The 17847-nt window shown below is 51.1% G+C and overlaps 2 protein-coding genes across 6 annotated transcripts; both read left to right on the top strand.

Moving 5' to 3' along the window:
- The first annotated feature begins 982 nt into the window (after window positions 1-982).
- Window positions 983-13794, top strand: LOC141544952 (protein chibby homolog 1). Of its 5 annotated transcripts, none has more exons than XM_074271739.1 (7): window positions 983-1096; window positions 1869-2053; window positions 4318-4429; window positions 8465-8570; window positions 8648-8766; window positions 9330-9434; window positions 13280-13794. In XM_074271739.1, the coding sequence occupies exons 1-6, from the start codon at window positions 1028-1030 to the stop codon at window positions 9408-9410; spliced, it is 672 nt and encodes a 223-aa protein (XP_074127840.1). In that variant the 5' UTR covers window positions 983-1027; the 3' UTR covers window positions 9411-9434; window positions 13280-13794. The 5 variants fall into 5 exon arrangements, with proteins under 5 accessions (XP_074127840.1, XP_074127839.1, XP_074127838.1 ...); XM_074271737.1 differs by lacking the exon at window positions 13280-13794 and adding an exon at window positions 9518-11258 and having other exon boundaries at window positions 986-1096; XM_074271741.1 differs by lacking the exons at window positions 983-1096; window positions 13280-13794 and adding exons at window positions 1587-1652; window positions 9518-11258.
- Window positions 13795-14985: 1191 nt separating this feature from the next.
- TOMM22 (translocase of outer mitochondrial membrane 22) lies at window positions 14986-17498 on the top strand. Its single transcript, XM_074271747.1, has 4 exons — window positions 14986-15158; window positions 15946-16064; window positions 16382-16499; window positions 16828-17498. The coding sequence occupies exons 1-4, from the start codon at window positions 15018-15020 to the stop codon at window positions 16900-16902; spliced, it is 453 nt and encodes a 150-aa protein (XP_074127848.1). The 5' UTR covers window positions 14986-15017; the 3' UTR covers window positions 16903-17498.
- Window positions 17499-17847: the final 349 nt, after the last annotated feature.

Genomic DNA, 17847 nt, shown 5'->3' on the forward strand with positions numbered 1-17847 from the left:
TGAGCAAGCTGCCCCACCCCGTGGCCCTGCCTTTGAGAGCCCCCATCAGAGGGAACCCCTCATATGAAAATCTCCCCGCTACAGGGAACCCCACACTATGGAGAGTCCCCCAACTACAGAGAGCCCCGCACCACAATGAACCCCATACTATGGGGGCCCCCACACCACAGAGAATACCCCACTACAGGGAGCCCCCCCCATTAGGAGTTGGAGGCCATGATGCAGTCAGAGACTTCCTCTATTTTTGAACAGAGCCAATGGGCTCCAAGGGCCGTTGGAAGCCATTCTGCCCAAGCCCTCCCTGGGAGGCCCTGGGAAAGGATCGGCCTCTAGTGGCATGATAGGGTCCTTCTCCTCCCACATCGCTCCTTGGACAAACCCTGCTCGTTTTTCATCACAATCACTTCGGATTAGTTTCCTGATGGCGGGAGAGGGCTAACCTGCAGCCCTGGCCCAATTCTGCAGCGGGCAGCAGCGCACCGCCGGCTGCCCGGAAACCAACTTGTTCCGTCTGGGCTCAGGCAACATGGAAGCCTATCTTGTGATTCTCCTGCTATACATTCATTCTACGGGCAGACCTACTTTGTGCTGACCCAGGCTAGCCCCTAGGAATACAGACATGCAAAACGAAGGTGTCCCTGCCTTGGGTCAACAAGCATGGGCTTCCCCTAGACTGACACTGACCAATCCTCCTGCCCTGGAGAGGGGGGGGGGCACAATCAGTGCAGGAAGGGAATCCTGGGCTGAGCTCCAAAGGCACCAGTGACACAAACGGGAGAACATCTGCAGTGTTCTGACAGGGCTGGTATACAGTAGGTGCATAATAAATGCCCATTCCCATGCCCCACTCCCCCACAATACCAAGTACTACAACTGAATGACTACTGCTGGAATAGGGCACGGATTCACACTTGACCTCCCGCCTTTATGCACCTTCAAACCCTAGGCAACTAACACTGAGTAAGCACCTATTGTGTGCAGGACAAGGGGCTGAGCCACATCACTGCCTATTGGTGAGTCCTTTTAAATGGCCTATGAGGAGCCAGGCACCTTGGGTCCCCACAACGGAAGACCACGGAGGATGAGGGACTTGCAGGTAGGGAGTGGCGCAGGATTTGAATTCAGTTCCTCTAATTCCTTCCCCCCCACCGCCCCCCCAGATTGCGGATATAACACGTGCACCCACGGCGTTCTCGCCATGGAAGCGAAGGCAGGAGATGAGCGGCTCAGGTTGGGCCCTGACATACACCAGACTACTAAGCTCCCCAAGGCCGCAGGTCCACTCGGGGAGGAAAGTCGGAAAGCGCGGCGCTGTCGTGAAAGGCGGGCAGCGCGTGCCGTTACCTAAGCGGGGAGGTTCCCTGCCTCTAGCCACTCACGCCGGGGATCCCTCGGGTGTGTTGCGGGCCCAGCTCCGCACGACCCACCGAGCGTCCCCTTCTACACCCAGAAGGACGCCCTGGGGTCGAGGGATGGGGCCCCATAGCGGTGGGGCCGCCGGGACAGACGTCCATCGTGGCTCCGGCCTACTGTGCGTTCTTACGTTCCCAAGGCGACCGCAGTTGGCCCTTCATGGCCCCCGTAATGCGCCCGAGCACGCCGCTATCGGGAACCCCGCGTTTCCCCAAGGGAAGCCCATTTCTTCTTAGAGTGTGCGTACGTGCGCGCGCAAGCCCATCTTAGAACGCCGTGACGCCGTTACTATGGCGACCGCAGGGGCGCATCTTCCTTCAGGATTGACTATTGTTGGCATGAGGACGAGCCCAATGGGCGTAGGGGGCAGAGGGGAACAGATGACATTTTCCCGTTTCCTTCCTTATATTGGGGCGCTTATACTAGCTGACTCCGTGGTTTTATTGTCTTTTTAGGGGAATCCGATGCGGTTCGAGCGTATATGTGCTCTCTCCGACAAACTCTCACCTCCCGGTCGATCTGCCCTTCCCCCCCCGCTCCCAGAAAGTGGTAGAACCCGAGGAGGTGGCGCGCAAGCGCGGCCGGCGGGCCGTTGGGCTGCGGGATTTGGGGCCCTAAGGGCACTAGCAGAACACCACTGGTAAGTGAGTCTTCCTAACTCGGCCCTCCCCTTATGGGGTTTCTCTACAGACAGTCCAGGCCTGGCACACACCGTAGGCGCCTAATCTGTGCATGGGGAATGATGGGTGCGCTTGTTTATATGTGTCTCCTGGCCCCCTGAGGACTAAATACACAGCAGGTGCTTAGTATGTGCCTCTGGGGGGTTGGGGTTACATGTACCAGTCTGGGGAAGTGTCTTCTCAGTAGAATGTAAGCTCCCTGTGGGCAAGGTCTCCTCTTGTCAGCGCTCCGCCCCCGTCAGGCACACTGCAGGCACCTAATACTTGCACCCGGACTCCCGAGTGTACACGGTGCTCCCTCAGCAGTCAGTTCTGTAAGAGCAGGATTGTTCTGGGCTGGCACCCCCAGCACCTCCACCCACAAGGGCTTGGTATTTGCATTTTAAATGACTGCTGGCTGGTACCTATGAAGTGGGTAGAGCGGAGGTTCCAGAGTTGGTGGACCTGAGTTCAAATTCAGCCTCCAACACTTCCTAGCGGTGCAACGCTGGACAGGCCACTTTCTCCGCCTCAGTTTCCTCATCTGTAACATGGGAATAGCGTCACCTGCCTCCCGGAGTTGTGGGGTATACGGTGAGGCAGGGATTGTAAAGCACTTCGCTCAGGGCTTGGCCTGTGTATGCGCCTGTGCTGTCTCCCCTCCACAGGAGGGTGCTTCTAGAAGGCGCCTGGGTGGGTGGTGGGGCCGGGTTTTAGGAGCACCGGAAGCGCTTGCTGAATACCTGCTTTAGCCCGGGGCTGCTGGGTAACAAAGAGCCTCCAGGGGAGGGGGGGCTCTCCCTCTCTTCATCCCGGCCTTCCTTGGGGTTGGGAGCACAGGCTTCTGGCCCTGGAAGCCACTCCAGAGAGCATAAGATTGGCTTAGGGTCACCCAGGCGGAGCGGAGAGCAAGCCCTGGGATTGGATTCCCCCTTAGCCCCTTACTAGCTGGCGGGCCCTGGGAAAGTCACGTAGCCTCAGGTGGCTCCTCCCTAACTCGTCCCTCGGGCCTAAAGCTGGGGGGACCTGATGCCACGTCCAGGATTTCCACGACTCACCCGCCTCCTTCAAGGAGCGCCCCTCCATCCCCTTTTTGTCCCTGCGCGGCCAGCACAGGCCCTCCCTGCGTGGGGTAGGCCTGGGAGGAATGGTCCTGGAGGCGGACCAGTAACACACAACAAAGCGCGGTCCCTGACGGCGCAGGCCCCATAGTGGCCCTTGGTGTTTTGGGCCCCATAGCCACAGCCCGGTGGTGCATGAGGTCAGTCTCGTCAGGGGCAGTTCTGGATCCCCCCCACGCCTCCCGGACTTCGAGGAGCGTTTCTCAGCATTATTGGCAGCTTGGTGCACAATTAGAATTTAGGGTTAAGTGGGTCCAGGCAGAGTTGGGAAGGAATTCCTTCCTCGTGTCCATTTCTACTTAAATGTCCTGGCGGCATTCTGCCAGAAGAGAGTCGTTATTAGTAGCACAATTAAAACGGAGGGAATGGACAAAGCAGGGCGGGAAGGGACTTGGGCAGCAAGCTCTGCTTCCCAGCCGAGGCATGTGGGAGGGCAGACTCGGGGGCTGCTGAATGTGGGGGGAATTTCCCATCCTGGGCATGTCAAGCCCAGCGGCTCACCAGCTGTAAAGCAAGGCAACCTTTCGGGGCTTCAGTTTCCTCGTCTGTGAAATGGACTGCCTTCTGACGTTCAGTCCTTCTGGTCTTTGCACTGGCCTTGGCTGCCTCAGGTAGGAACACTTAGATGGCAGCGTGGACAAAATACCAGCTCTGGAGTCAGGAGGACCTGAATTCACATCTGGCTTCAGACACGTAACACTCACTAGACAAGTCATTTAACCCCAATTCCCTTGCAAAAGAAAAAGAATGAAAAAAGATGAAAGCCTTTTAAGTACAGGCAAGTGAGAGGCTTAAGTCCGTTCTTCTTCTCAGTGCCCATTCCTGCATTATTTGCAAACATGACTCAGAAAGTGCAGTGATGCGCTAAACTGTTCCTCCCCAGGTTGGCGCACCTTTCCTGAGCGCCTTGCTGTTGGGGGATAGAGGTCATTATTGAGGGAAGACCATTTAGCCTTGTGTCTTTTGTAGGCCAGGACAGAGCTTCACTGAGAGGAAAAAGCATCTCAGGATGAGAGAAGCGGCAGCCAGGGAATTCTGGGCCATGTGTCCTTGTGACCCCTCCCCCATGACAGAAGCCACCCGTCGTCATCCCCTAACTTCTCACTGTTTTTTCTCTGCTCTAGGAGGAGGTGGAGCTTTACTGGGAGCCTCTCAGAGATGCCTCTTTTCGGGAATAAGTTCAGTCCCAAGAAGACGCCCCCTCGGAAGTCAGCCTCTCTCTCCAATCTGCATTCTGTAAGTGAGCCCTTGCTCGGGTAGAAGGAGTGACTCTAAAGTCATAGGGCAGAAAGATCTTCCAGGCGGGTCCAGGAGAGCTTAGGAAGCCGCCGCCTCATAAGGAGACCCTTGTGCAGAGGCCTTTTTTGAGGGGCACTAACTTTAGAACCTATTTGTCATATTTTAAAAGTAAGGGAAAAAAAAACAACAGTATCCTTCCCTGCTTTATCACTGAACTCTGTTCCCCAGACTTGGGACTAAATGGCTATGACAGTTTCAAAAAATCCAACTCACTTTAGGGGATAGAAGCAAGATTTGTCACGATGGCAGATCTCCCGAACAGCATATTCCAGGACCAGGATGTGTTGGGAGCAGTTCCTGGAGCCCACTCCCAACCCCCATGGGGGATAACATGCATTTGCTTGTCAGTCTCACTGCAGGGATAGAGACAGGAGCCTGGGACTTCATTGGTGGAGGAGGTGCCAGCAGCATGCTCTGGGCAGCCTGTGGTCTCGGTTACTTCCGGTATGGAGAGGTTATGTAAACTGCCCAGCTTACTGAGCCCAGAACTTGACCAGGTTTTGCTGGCTTTGAGGCTGGTTTCCCATGCACCACTACACAGCCTATGAAAAAAAAAATCAGTCACAGAATTATAATCCTGCTTGGTAGAAACGCTACCAATAATCCTTGATGTACTTTTGATCCCTTAATAGTCGATGAAAAAGGAGGTTGTATTTTTTAAATTAATTTTTTCAAAAAAAAAAAAAAAAAAAAGCCCTTGTCACAAATTCACAAACGACATGGTCAAGCTAAGCCAGTTCTTGCACGGGCAGGAGCATAGGGGGTCTGTCCCTGCTAGGTCAGGACCTGGGCAGTGGATTTCTTCCTGCTTACTCCATTCCTCAGTTTTCAGGTCTGAAATCAGTTCTCACCCATTGAGTTTGGAGAAGAAAAAGACCAGAATGAGGAGGAAGTGCTCTAAGGACAAAGGTCTTGTCAGCCAGTGAAGGGTGGGAAACAGAGCAGAGATTTGCCCCCAAGTTACACTTATCAGTGGTAGGGCTGGTGACTCCAGACCTCCAGATACAGAATCGAGTGTCCCATGACCCTCTTCAGCCAACGTCTAACTGCCTTCAGGACAACACAAGGCAACTACAAATTAACTTGATTAGTTCATTTTAGTACATCTTTAGAGAGAAGTACAATATCATCTCAATCTCATGGACAGAAACAACTACACCCAGAGAAGGAACACTGGGAAGTGAATGTAAATTGTTAGCACTACTGTCTGTCTACCCAGGTTACTTATACCTTTGGAAGCTAATAATTAACGTGCAACAAGAAAATGGTATTTACACACATATATTGTATCTAGGTTATATTGTAACACATGTAAAATGTATGGGATTGCCTGTCATCTAGGGGAGGGAGTAAAGGGAGGGAGGGGATAATTTGGAAAAATAATACAAGGGATAATGTTATAAAAAAATTACTCATGCATATATACTGTCAAAATAATTTTTATAATTATAAAATTAAAAAAAAATTATAGGATCTCATCTTTGGCAGGGACCTCTGAAGTAAACAGCCCAACCTCTTCTCAAACTGGAATCTCTCTACAATATTGCCTGGAAATATCCATCAGGGCCACAGGAGAGCAAGAGACGGCTATGGTGCCATAGCGTGAAGAGTAAAACGCCAGGCCTGGGGTCAGGAGAAGCCAAGTTCAAATCCGGCCTAGCTGTGGGATTCTAGTCAGATCCCCAAAGCTCTCTCTCTCATAGTTACTTCATCCCTAGAATAGGGATAATAATAGCCCCTATTTCTCAGGATTATTGTGAGGATTTTAGACTATGGTAAAGCTTCAGCCACAGAAAGCTTAACTCTTAACTCATTGCTCTCCAAGGCCACCCATTCTCTTTTTCCAGAACCTGTTCTCCAGAACCTACCCCACAGTTTCCATTCCTTGTTTATGCTTAGACTATCAGTGCAGTCCCTCTTCTGCGTGGTTAAGGGAGCTGGTGTGCCTTCTCAGGCCTGGAGGCCCTCCTCCTTCACCTGATCCTGTTAGATCCTGCTTCTCAGGCTCCTCTCTGTCCCAGTCATCTGAGATTCAGTTTAGTATCTTCATCCTCAGAGTGTACCCACACACCCACTGGGGTCCCCAGGGCTGGAGCAGAAGAGGACTCTTGGAATGGACACCATGTATTCCATTTCTGTCTCACAAAGTCCCCCAGCCCATCACCACTCCCTGAAGTGGGCTGAGGGCATCGCAGAAATGATCTTGGAGGAAAGAGAGGACTGAGCTCAGAAGGGAAGTGGGCGAGAACCTTGGTGATGTCTCTGCCCTGAATGCTCCAGGCATCTGTTCTCAAGGAGCGCGTGCTGGGATGGAGGAAAGCAGCACTACCCAGAATGAACGTAAAAGGAATAAAGGGGGTCCCTGGGTATGGTTTTAAGAAAACTTGCCCAAGGGCAGGATGGGAACATCATCATGATCTGATGACTCCAGGCTGGGTGAAACAGGATAGCCCGGGAAAGGAGGGCTGAGGGGGACTGTAGGAGCCTGGTAGGCCACAGGTGGATTAGAGGTCCTGGGGGCAGCTGCTCAGAAGGCTTCCCATTGTCCGAAGCCTCAGACTGTGCTCCAAGAAAGGCAGAGCAACTTGTACAAGAGCCCTTCAGGCCAGTTCCAAGGGTCTTGTGATAGAGAGAGCCATCTGCATCCAGCAAGAGGATTATGGGAACTGAGTGTGGATCACAATATTGCATTTTCCCTCTTTCTGTCGTTTGCATTTTGTTTTCTTTGTCATTGTTTTCCTTTTGGATCTGATTTTTCCTGGGCAGCAAGAGAATTGTAGAAATCTATGTAAAAGAATTGCACACATTTAACGTAATGGACTACTTGCTGTTAGAGGAGGGAATATGGGGGCAAGGTAGGGGAAAAAATTTAAGCACAAGGTTTTGTAAGGGTGAAGGATGAAAATTATACATGTATATATTTTGAAAATAAAAAGCTTTCATTTAAAAAAAAAAAAAAAGACATGGAAGAGCCCGAAAACATTTCAGATGAAATTTCAACCTTAAGCAAAACTAATCTGGATTAAGACCATAGAGAGCGGTTGGTGCTTTTAAAAAAGGCCTTTTTTCGCCTAAGTAGCCATTTCCCTGTAGGTTTCATTTTGCCTTCCAGTTCAGCAGTGTATTTGGAACAGGATTCAATTTGCAGGATTTCGGTTTCCCCGAGAAACATATTGTAGCAGTGACCACTGTTTACAGTTCTATATTTGGGATCTCTCTGATGCCAGTTTCTGACAGTGTGGCCAGATTTCAGTTTAAAAAACCATGTGATGTGCCAGAGCCTGTAGTTCCAAAGACCCCAAGAACGACCGCTGCCCTCAGAGAGCCGTTCTGCTGGCAAATCGCCACACAGCAGGATTTACAAAACCAACTCAGGAGCAGAGCATTGATGAGTCAGTGGGGCAGGAAGGAAGCCAGGGCATGGAGGCCGGGTGGGAGTAAGGGGAATAGTAGGCAAGCTGCCTGCCCCAACCCTTTAATAAGCAAAGCAAGACTCCCAGGAAGGAAAGTATTTATCCATCAGAAAGAGTTGTTACTTTGTGACTCTGGGGATGAAGGAGTACGCTTCAGTATCCTGCCCTGAGAATGGGGGCCACGGTTCTGGGTCTGCTCACGGCTCCATATTGTGAGGATAAAACAGGACTTGGCTCTGCAGAGACAGTGCCAGTCCCAGATCGCAGGGTCAGGTGGCCATCCAGAGGCAGAGCCTCCTCCCATCTGTGGGGCACTTCACTGGATCCTCAGAAAAGCTCTCAGGCAGGGAGAGACCATCAGCCCCATTTTTCAGTGAGGAAACTGAGGCCAGCCTCACAAAGTACTGAACTGCAGAGCCCGGACTCGCCCTTCAAGACCATTCTGCCATGTCTGCAAGGCCTCCTGCCCTGCCATGGCAGGGTCTTTAGCAAACCCTCATGAGGAGCCAGGCCTCGGGCTCAGAGCTGAGCCGGCCTCTGGTCTGTTTGTTGCCCACAGTTGGACAGATCCACTCGGGAGGTCGAGCTGGGACTGGACTATGGAGCGCCAACCTTGAACCTGGCTGGGCAGAGCCTCAAGTTTGAGAATGGCCAATGGATAGCAGGTGAGAAGCCTGGGCTGCCCCCTGGGGTCCCTGCATGGGGAGAGGGGCTCTCATGGATCCTGCTCCTCTTTTCCCAGAGTCAGGTGCCTGTGGAGGCGTGGATCGCAGGGAGGCGCAGCGACTGCGCAAGAGGAACAAGCAGCTGGAAGAGGAGAACAATCTCCTGCGAGTCAAAGTGGAGATCCTGCTGGACATGGTGAGGGGCTGGGCCAGGGAAATCTTACTGGTTATGGTGAGGGGCTAGGTCCAGGACATCCTGCTGGACATGGTGAGGGGCTGGGCCTGGGAAATCATACTGGTTATGGTGAGGGGCTAGGTCCAGGACATCCTGCTGGACATGGTGAGGGGCTTTTTGCTGGAGTCAAGACACTCAGAGTAGGGGTTGCCTTGGAGGAGACAGACCTGGCCCCTGCCATCTGTGGGTGTGCCATCTGGGCCCTGTACCCTGAAAGGTACCCTGTACCTGTCCATTGGCCCCACCAGAATCTCCCCCACCTAATCATTGTTTCTTTGTGGAGCAGCCCCTTCCATGTTGCCCACATCAGGTTTTGTTCCTGACATATGGGCCTCAAAAGCTTACAGATCTCCCCAAGGGGCGGCTGCATCTTCAGGCTGAACAAGATAATTCCCCATCGGGAGCCCTTGGCTTGTGGAGCCCGAGAGGAGGGGCTCCTTCTGATGTCTTCACCTGCCTCCAGATGGGAGGGCCAGCTGTGCTGAGGGCCCTCGGCCTCACGGTGTGTCCCACATTCCTTCCAGCTCGCTGAGACCACAGCCGAGTCCCATCTCATGGAGAAGGAGCTGGATGAACTGAAGAGCATTAGCCAGAGGAGGAAGTGATGTCAGAGGCGCCAAGCCCTGGGGGTCAGTACCAAGGGGTCAGGGAAGAGGGAGGGCTGGCCTTGGTGGAGGTACTGATGGAGCACATGTGACCCATGCACACACAGCATGCAGGACTGTCTGGGGCCGGGCCTCCGGGCAGAAGAGGAAGAGGCGCTCATTCTAGAGCTTGGAAATCTTGGTATGATGTGGCCGCCAGAGCAGCTCCATCCAAGACATGTGCTTCATTCAGATGGATCATCAGCTTGCTCCTACTTGGCCCCAGCCACAACAAGCTCTGGGGTGGCCTGAAGTCCAGCTTTGATCCTCAGCCTGGTTTGTCCCTCTCCTAAATTAGTAGCTCGGTGGCTTCATTGGCTCATCCTTTTTTCCTGCTCCCATGGGAGTGCAGGGGTTCTAGTTTTTACTATTAGTTTTTATTAAAAGTGAAATCAGTTCTGTGGCTCAGGTAATTCTGCCTCCGGTGAACAAGGGGGAGACTGGCCATCTGTGGCGCTTTGAAGGCAGCTCTTGACCCAGAGCTTTAATGGTTCAGAGGAAGAGGAAAGCCATGCAGTGGGTGCTCACAGGTGGTTTTGATAAGGTCAGGGTATGACAGGTTCCTCTTAGGGTCCACCATGGGGGGAAGGGCTGGGATACAATAGAAGGATGTGCCTTGCAGATTTTGAAGCACAACATAAAGGCTCCATGCCTTCAATCCAGCGAGGCCTTCAAGCTTCCCTCTCTGGCCAGGACCCCGCGTGGGAGCTGAGCCAAGAGTGCCCAGTGACCTCCAGTGCTCTGCCAGGCTTCTACTTCCTACACAGCAGCCTTAGGGGATGGAAGTGGGGACCCTCAGGTGAGCCTTAGGGCCAAATCACCGTGCTGGGAGGTGATGACACCAGAAGTGGAAGGTGGGCCATGGTGATCCTGACAAAGGGTACAAAGGACCAGAGGATCCAAGGATGCCCCAATTACTCTCTTCTGGAGTGGATACATCATCCACTCTCCAAGGCCCAGCTTGTGGGCTAGCGGGCCAATGTCTTATGGGGAGTCCATGGCCAAAATGAAATAGTCCCTTCCTTCGAGTTTATAGGATATAGGGGCAAAAAGCCCGTCTACCACTAAGTCAAATAAAATACATCATAAGTAAACACACATGATAATCATTGATAGCTTTGGATTTGTAGCTCATTTTTCATTTGGGGGAAAGAATAGCAGGCTTCAGGGCAGCTAGGTCGCACAGTATATAGAGCACCAACCCTGAAGTCAGGAGGACCTGAGTTCAAATTTGACCTCGACATCTGTGTGACCCTAGGCAAGTCACTTAACCCTCAGCAAAAAAACAAATTACCAGGCTTCCCGGGGACAATTTTAACATCACTTTAATATATATCCAAGCTATTTCTAGCTTAGAAAGATGTCCAAATGGCACCACTGATTCCACTTTGCCTCAAGATGATTCATTTTGACAAACCAGCAATACTGCTTCTGGGTCTTATGTCCCACAAAGATCACAAAAAAGGGAAAAGGACGTACATGGACAAAAATATTCATGGCAGCTCTTTTTGGTGGCAAAGATTTGAAAACTGAGGGAATGCCCATCAATTGGGGAATGGCTGAACAATTTACCTGGAAAAGCCTGGAAAGACTTGCATGAACTGATGCTGAGTGAAGTGAGCAGAACCAGGAGAACATTCTACATGGCAACAATAAGATTATGTGATGATCCACTGCTAAATTTAATTCTTCTCAGCAATACAATGATCTAAAACAGTTCCAAAAGACTCCTAATGGAAAATGCTATCCATATCCAGAGAAAGAACTATCATGTCTGAATGCAGATCAAAATACACTATTTTCACTTTTTTTGGTTGTTTCTTTTGTTCTGATTATCTTTTCATAACATGACTAATGTGGAAATATCTTTAATGTGATTGTACATATATCAGATTGCCGTCTTGGGGAGAGGGAGGGAAAGGGAAAACATGGAAATCAAAATCTTATAAAAGTAAACATTCATTCCCTTAGCCTTATGATTGGAAAGTGCCATCTGAATCCAGAGAACTATGGAGATCAAAGCATTGTATTTTCACCTTTTGTTGTTTTTTTCCCTCTTAGATTTTTTTCCCCCCTTTTGACTTGATTTTCTTGTGCAAACATGACAAATATGGATATATGTTTAGAAGAAATTACACGTTTAACCTATATCAGAATGTTGCTGTCTTAGGGGAGAGGGAGAAATATTTGGAACACAAGGTTCCTTTTGTAAAGATGAATGTTGAAAACTTATCTTTGCATGTATTTGGAAAAATAAGACACTATTAAAAGTTTTTTAAAAGTAAATATTGAAAAGTTAAAAAAGGGATCTAGAAGGAGGCATTATTAACAATCCATTGAGCAACCCCATCCTGAACCTCTTTCTTGACAGCCACCTTCAGGAATCTGCTAAGTTCCGTGCATAGAGCCAAGATGAGAAACTAAATGGAATGGATTTGAGTGCCTTTGGGTGAAGAGGCTCCATTCCAAGGAGCATGTCCCAATCTTAAGTTCTGTTAGCTATTACAGCTGCTATTGAGAGGAGAAGTGATTGTAGAGAAGGGCCTATCTCATTACAACCTGATGTTGCTGCTGAATGACTCCTACCGACAAGCAGACACAGGAGCCAGGGGATCCCCTCACCCTATTCTAGTACCACTATCAGTCATGCTTACAGAGACCTGTCCAGTGTCCTCTGCACAGGTACCTCCTGAGAACAAAGGGCCATTCCCCACTATTACGATGTTCTGACAGGAGCATCAGGATAACCCTGGGGCAGTTAGGCAAATCAGGCTGCCACCACCCTGACATGTCCCTTCAAACTCTGATGGAGGCAATCCAGGAGCCTGAGCCTAAGAATCTTAAGGAACAGCCACGTTAGCAGCCCTGTGCTCCCTCCTCCTCTACCCCCTCATCCCCTTTCTGGAAAGCTTCCCTTGAGGAGATACAGCCTGGGAATGGTTTCTTTCTACAGAGGCTGCAGCAGCCATAGCTCTGGAAACCCCAGAAAGGAGGATCCTTATCACCAAAGCCTTTAGCTCTGGCCACCATGTGACAGTACAACATCAGAAATATATCAGTGATAAATATTAGAGATAAAGCAGTTCTCATTGTGGCAGCAAAGAACTGGAAATTGCAGGGATGATGTCAATGGGGAATGGCTGAACAAATTTTGGTATATGATTGTAATGGACTATTATGGTGTAAGAAATGAGTTCAATGATCTTAGAAAAACATGGATAGGCTTGTGTGATGTTTAAAAGGATCATTTGGTCATTTCATGGACCAAAGACCTGTGGTGGTGGTGGGCTTACTGTACAGGACTTACATGTCCATGAGTATAGGTGTTCCTCGGACTGGTAATTCAACACTGATTGCTTAACTAGAAAATGAATATTAAAATATTCATTCAGAGAGAGAGTGGGCAATTTTACATGAGAGTCTTGGTATACCCAATCTTGGTTGAAGAGACATCAATTTCCATATCACCTGTTTGACAAAAGGGAGGAGATCCACATTTTCCAGATCTGTAAACAAAATGAGCAGACTTGGATGCACCCATTAGTCCAAACATTACTATCTGATTAGATCTTGTCCTGGGTAAATCTCTGACTTCCCACACTACTTGATTTCTGGATGAGGAAGTAGAAAAGGGGAAAACCTTGGTCCTAATATAGTTATTTTTAAAATTTTTCAACAATATTTCAAATCCATGTGAAAATAGTTTTCAACATTCAACATTGTAAAACTTTTGTGTTTTCTCCTTCCCTCCCTCCTCCCCAAGTTAAGAAGTAATCTGACATGGGTTAAATATATGCAATTCTTTTAAACATATTTCCACATTTTTTCAGATTGTGCAACAAAAATCAGACTGAATGGGAAAAAACCTTGAGAAAGAAGAAGTGAAAAAGTGAAACCACTATGCTTCAATCTATATTCAGTCTCCACAGTTCTCTTTGGATGTGGGTGGCATTTTCCATCCCAAGTCTACAAAAATTAGTTATTAGATATGAAAGAAATAATTTCTGACACTTGCAAAAAAAATGAGGTAAATGAGAACAACTAAGTGCTATGCAGTAATATTAACAATTGAGCAAATAAGTCATTTTGACTATTATAAATATCCAAATTAATTATAAAGGACATAAGAAAGCCACTATCTGCACCCAAAGAAAAAGCTGATAAATAGAAGTAGGTGTAGAATGGTTAAATATGATAGATACACACAAGTGTTTAATAATAGCCATATCTAGAATGAGAAGGAAAAAAAATTTACATAACTATTACATATTTAAGAGGACTGGCAAATTGTACATAAGGCAATCTCTTGTGTAATTTTTTTTTAAATTAAACTATGTTATGGAAATGCTTATTTTATAAATTAAAACTAAAAAATATTTTTGCAAAGAAATATATTAGTGGAAGTGATTGAGGGATGAGGGTTTTTACAAAGAAATATAAGTGGAAATGACTGAGGGATGAGGGTTTGTTATTGTGCCCTAAGGAACTTGGGCCTTTCCCCTGGATTTACAGCTTCACCTTCCCCTCAATTGGATGTCTCCCATTAGAAGGGAAGCTCCCCGAGGGCCCGGGAAGGGCCGGTTTCTCCTTATGATAGTATCGCCGCCGGTGCTTAGTACTGGGAATGCTTTATCGCTTCTTTTCCGAATAGGGAGGATCTACGCTTTCTACGGGTCAGTCTTGGGGGCACTTAGAGGTGTGAGGTGATCATTGTCAATCCACAGGCCTTTGTCGCCTTTTGATGTGAACAGAGGTTTTCCATATGCTTCTCTTGCCCCGGCCGGGTAGAGTGTAAGCGCTGCTGGAGGCCGCCCCCCCCTCGCCGCGGCCGGGTAGAGTGTAAGCGCTGCTGGAGGCCGCCCCCCCCTCGCCGCGGCCGGGTAGAGTGTAAGCGCTGCTGGAGGCCGCCCCCCCCTCGCCGCGGCCGGGTAGAGTGTAAGCGCTGCTGGAGGCCGCCCCCCCCTCGCCGCGGCCGGGTAGAGTGTAAGCGCTGCTGGAGGCCGCCCCCCCCTCGCCGCGGCCGGGTAGAGTGTAAGCGCTGCTGGAGGCCGCCCCCCCCTCGCCGCGGCCGGGTAGAGTGTAAGCGCTGCTGGAGGCCGCCCCCCCCTCGCCGCGGCCGGGTAGAGTGTAAGCGCTGCTGGAGGCCGCCCCCCCCTCGCCGCGGCCGAGTAGAGTGTAAGCGCTCGGCGGGCGGGCAGCCAGCTGGAGGCCCCGTTCCTGGCCCACGATCGCCCCGTGCTGGTAAGAAGCAGCAACGGCAGCCTCCCCAGAAAGGCCAAAGTCAAGCACTTCGTTTCGGCACCAAGGACAGGGCCCTTTCTGGGGAATGTCACTGTCGGGGGTCTCCTCCAGGTCGGCTCTGGGGTTTATCCCACAGTGTTAAGGCAGAAGTGAAGTAAGTGACTTGAACCTAAAGGCTCTTGAGGAGTCCGTGCTTCCTCCGGGCCGCGCGGGGGCGCTCGCGCTCCCTCCCTTTCCCAGCTCCACCCCCGCTCTCCCGGCCACTCTGTCCCGCCTCCGGCGCTTCGCTTTGCTTCCTCCCTTCCGCTTCCGGTGTCCCCTAGAACCATGGCTGCCGCCTCGCCCGCCGCCTCCGTCCCCACCTCTGCCGAGTCGCCGGTGGGGTCGCCGGGGTCTGCGGACGAGTTGCCGCCCAAGACCAACGGCGAGAAGGCCGAGGAGGAGCTAGACGACGATGACGACGACGAGGTGAGGCCGCGGCTGGGCCTGGCCGAGCGCTCGCGAGCCGGGAGTGGGGGGGGCGGAGAAGCGGGCGCGCGTGGGCCCGGGGGGCGGGGCCGAGGGGGCGGGGCCGAGCCGCGTCCCTGGGACCTCCGACTCCGAATGCTTAGTTTAGTGCTTGAGACGAGCGTTTATTCGGCCCTGACTGTGTAAGGGGGAGGAGGGAGATGCTGCTGATGGTAGTCCGAGACTGTCTGGTATTGGACACTTAAGGAAACTGAGGCAAGGGGGAGGATGACTTAGCCAAGGTCATTCACTACGGGAGCCGACGAGCCAGGGGCAGGGCTGGGATTTGGATCCCGGTCCAGGAGATGCTCAAAGTCTAGGAAGGCCTCCGATGAGGTCCTTGCAGGGAGGGAGTGGCCCAAGGTCATGGGGAGAGAGGGGAGGAGTTAGAACCTGAGTCCGGGATTTCTGACGAGGTTACCTGGGAGGTGCTTGCACCCACCCCCTCAGAATATAGATTTCTGAGGGGCGGGACTGGACCCCAGCTCCCTCTGAGCCCGCACACGCTTGCCTGTGTGTCCCCAGCTCACGCAGCCTTGTCTGTTTCCTTCTCTGTGGGGGAAGCCCTCGCTCTCCAGGTGGTGTGAGCATCCCGTAAGAGCCAGAGCTGAACAGGACGGCAGCCGGGGCCCCAGAGCGGCTCTTTTGCAGAGGAGGAAACTGAGGCCTACAGCCCCAGGAGCAGAGGCGGAGCAGGGCTAGGATTCCCCTCTGACTCTGTTTTTCACCTTCTCCATTAACTCTGCAGCTCGATGAGACCTTGGCTGAGAGACTGTGGGGCCTGACAGAAATGTTCCCTGAAAGTGTCCGGACTGCCGCCGGAGCTACCTTTGACCTCTCCCTCACAGTGGCCCAGAAAATGTACAGGTGAGCTGCTGCCGTAAGAAACCCCTTCAGATGTGGAGAAGCAATGGCCCTCCTCCTACTTTCAGGGCCAAGATTTGAATCCCCCCTTCCACTCCTTCATCAGGCTCCCATTTAAAAATAACTTGAGAGGTTATCTGATACATTCCCTCCTAGCGCCCCCATGAGGTGGGAGGTTTCTCCCCATTTTACAGAAAGGGGAAGTGAAGTCCAAGGTCGCTCACCACCTTCCCCACACCAGTGGGGTTCCTTCAGCGCTTCATGGAGGCCGCGCTCTGCCGTGGATCCCACTTGCCAAGCCCACCCCGTTTCCTGTACAGGTTCTCCAGGGCCGCTCTGTGGATCGGGACGACCTCATTCATGATCCTCGTTCTTCCAGTTGTCTTTGAAACGGAGAAGCTGCAGATGGAGCAGCAACAGCAGCTGCAGCAGCGACAGGTGAGGAGCTGGAGGGCGGGCCTAGTCCAGGGTTTGCCTCTGGGTGACCCTCAAGGCTGATTGGGCCTTTCTTTACTTGCACGAACGTTGATTCACCCACTACCTGCGTGTCAGTGTATGCATGGACATGTGAGTCCAGGGGCCGTTTTTCCCTTGCCCAGACTGAAGTAAGAATCTCCAGATTCTATGTCTGTTGGACAAGCCCTGCCATCCATCAGCCGAAGGGTGCTGAATGAGGTCGTCTCCAGGGTTCCTATAATGGGCTGTCCCCGTCTGGTGGGATGTGGGTGGTCCTCGGCTTCCTCGTGAACCTTCCCTTCTCTTACAGATACTCCTCGGCCCTAACACCGGTCTCTCTGGAGGGATGCCAGGGGGCCTACCTCCACTTCCTGGAAAGCTTTAGAGAGAATCTGCTGCATCTGACTGTGCTCGAGGGGGACAAGTTTCAAATTCAACTGTTAGCAAACTGTTGATTATTTGAAACGGTTTTGCTTTTTCTGGGGCTTTTTGGGGCATGTTGAACCATCTGAACACTATGAGCAGAATCCTCCCCACCCCCTCTCTAGAGGCGTCCATCTTTCTCTGCCCTCCACACTGGCATGAGGTTTTTTCTTCAGTCCTCCAATTCTGATACAAGTGAGTGCAAAGATGCAGTGACCCCAGCTCTGGTCTCCCTGTCCCCATTGCTAAGCTGCTGTCAATCAAGGCATCCCTTGCCTTTTCCTGGGGGAATTGAAGTCAGCAGGAATGTGCTTCTGACCATTGCTTGAGAACCGAGGCGGAGAGGCCCGAATCAGACCCAGGGCATCAAGTGTGGGGCTGACAAGAGTCACTGTGAATTTGTGGGTTGTAGAGGCCAGGGGAGGGCGGAGTGAAGGATGAAGGAGGCGTGGCTTCCTCCTGGTGTGCTGGCTGTTTTTGTTCGCCCTCTAAAGCAATGTGTATGAGAAAATCAGCACTAATATTTTGTATTAAATATTAAAAATGATTCCATCTCCAGGTCTTGGTTGCATGACGTATCTCTCCCTCTTTGGCACAGTGATTCTAACCAGTGTTTCCTTTGGATTAGATCTTAAGCAGCAGGAGCACAAGCACCCAGTGTTCCCATGCTAGCTGATGTATGCAGGAGTCACTAAAAGGGCAGTCAGTCTGGGCCCTTCTGTAGCAGTTTTTTTCTTGTGTTGGCTAAGAAGCTTACTCTGGCAGTGTTTATCTTATGTGGGGGGGCTGGCTCTCCAGAGACTGTCAGATAAGTGGAGAAGGCCTCACAGCTTGCCATAGCCTTATAAAAAGCTATTCATTGGCAGAGGACGAGTAATCAGGTGGATCAAACAATTGCCTTTATTTA

Source organism: Sminthopsis crassicaudata, chromosome 5 (genome assembly GCF_048593235.1).
Source record: "Sminthopsis crassicaudata isolate SCR6 chromosome 5, ASM4859323v1, whole genome shotgun sequence".
Classification (NCBI taxonomy): domain Eukaryota; kingdom Metazoa; phylum Chordata; class Mammalia; order Dasyuromorphia; family Dasyuridae; genus Sminthopsis; species Sminthopsis crassicaudata.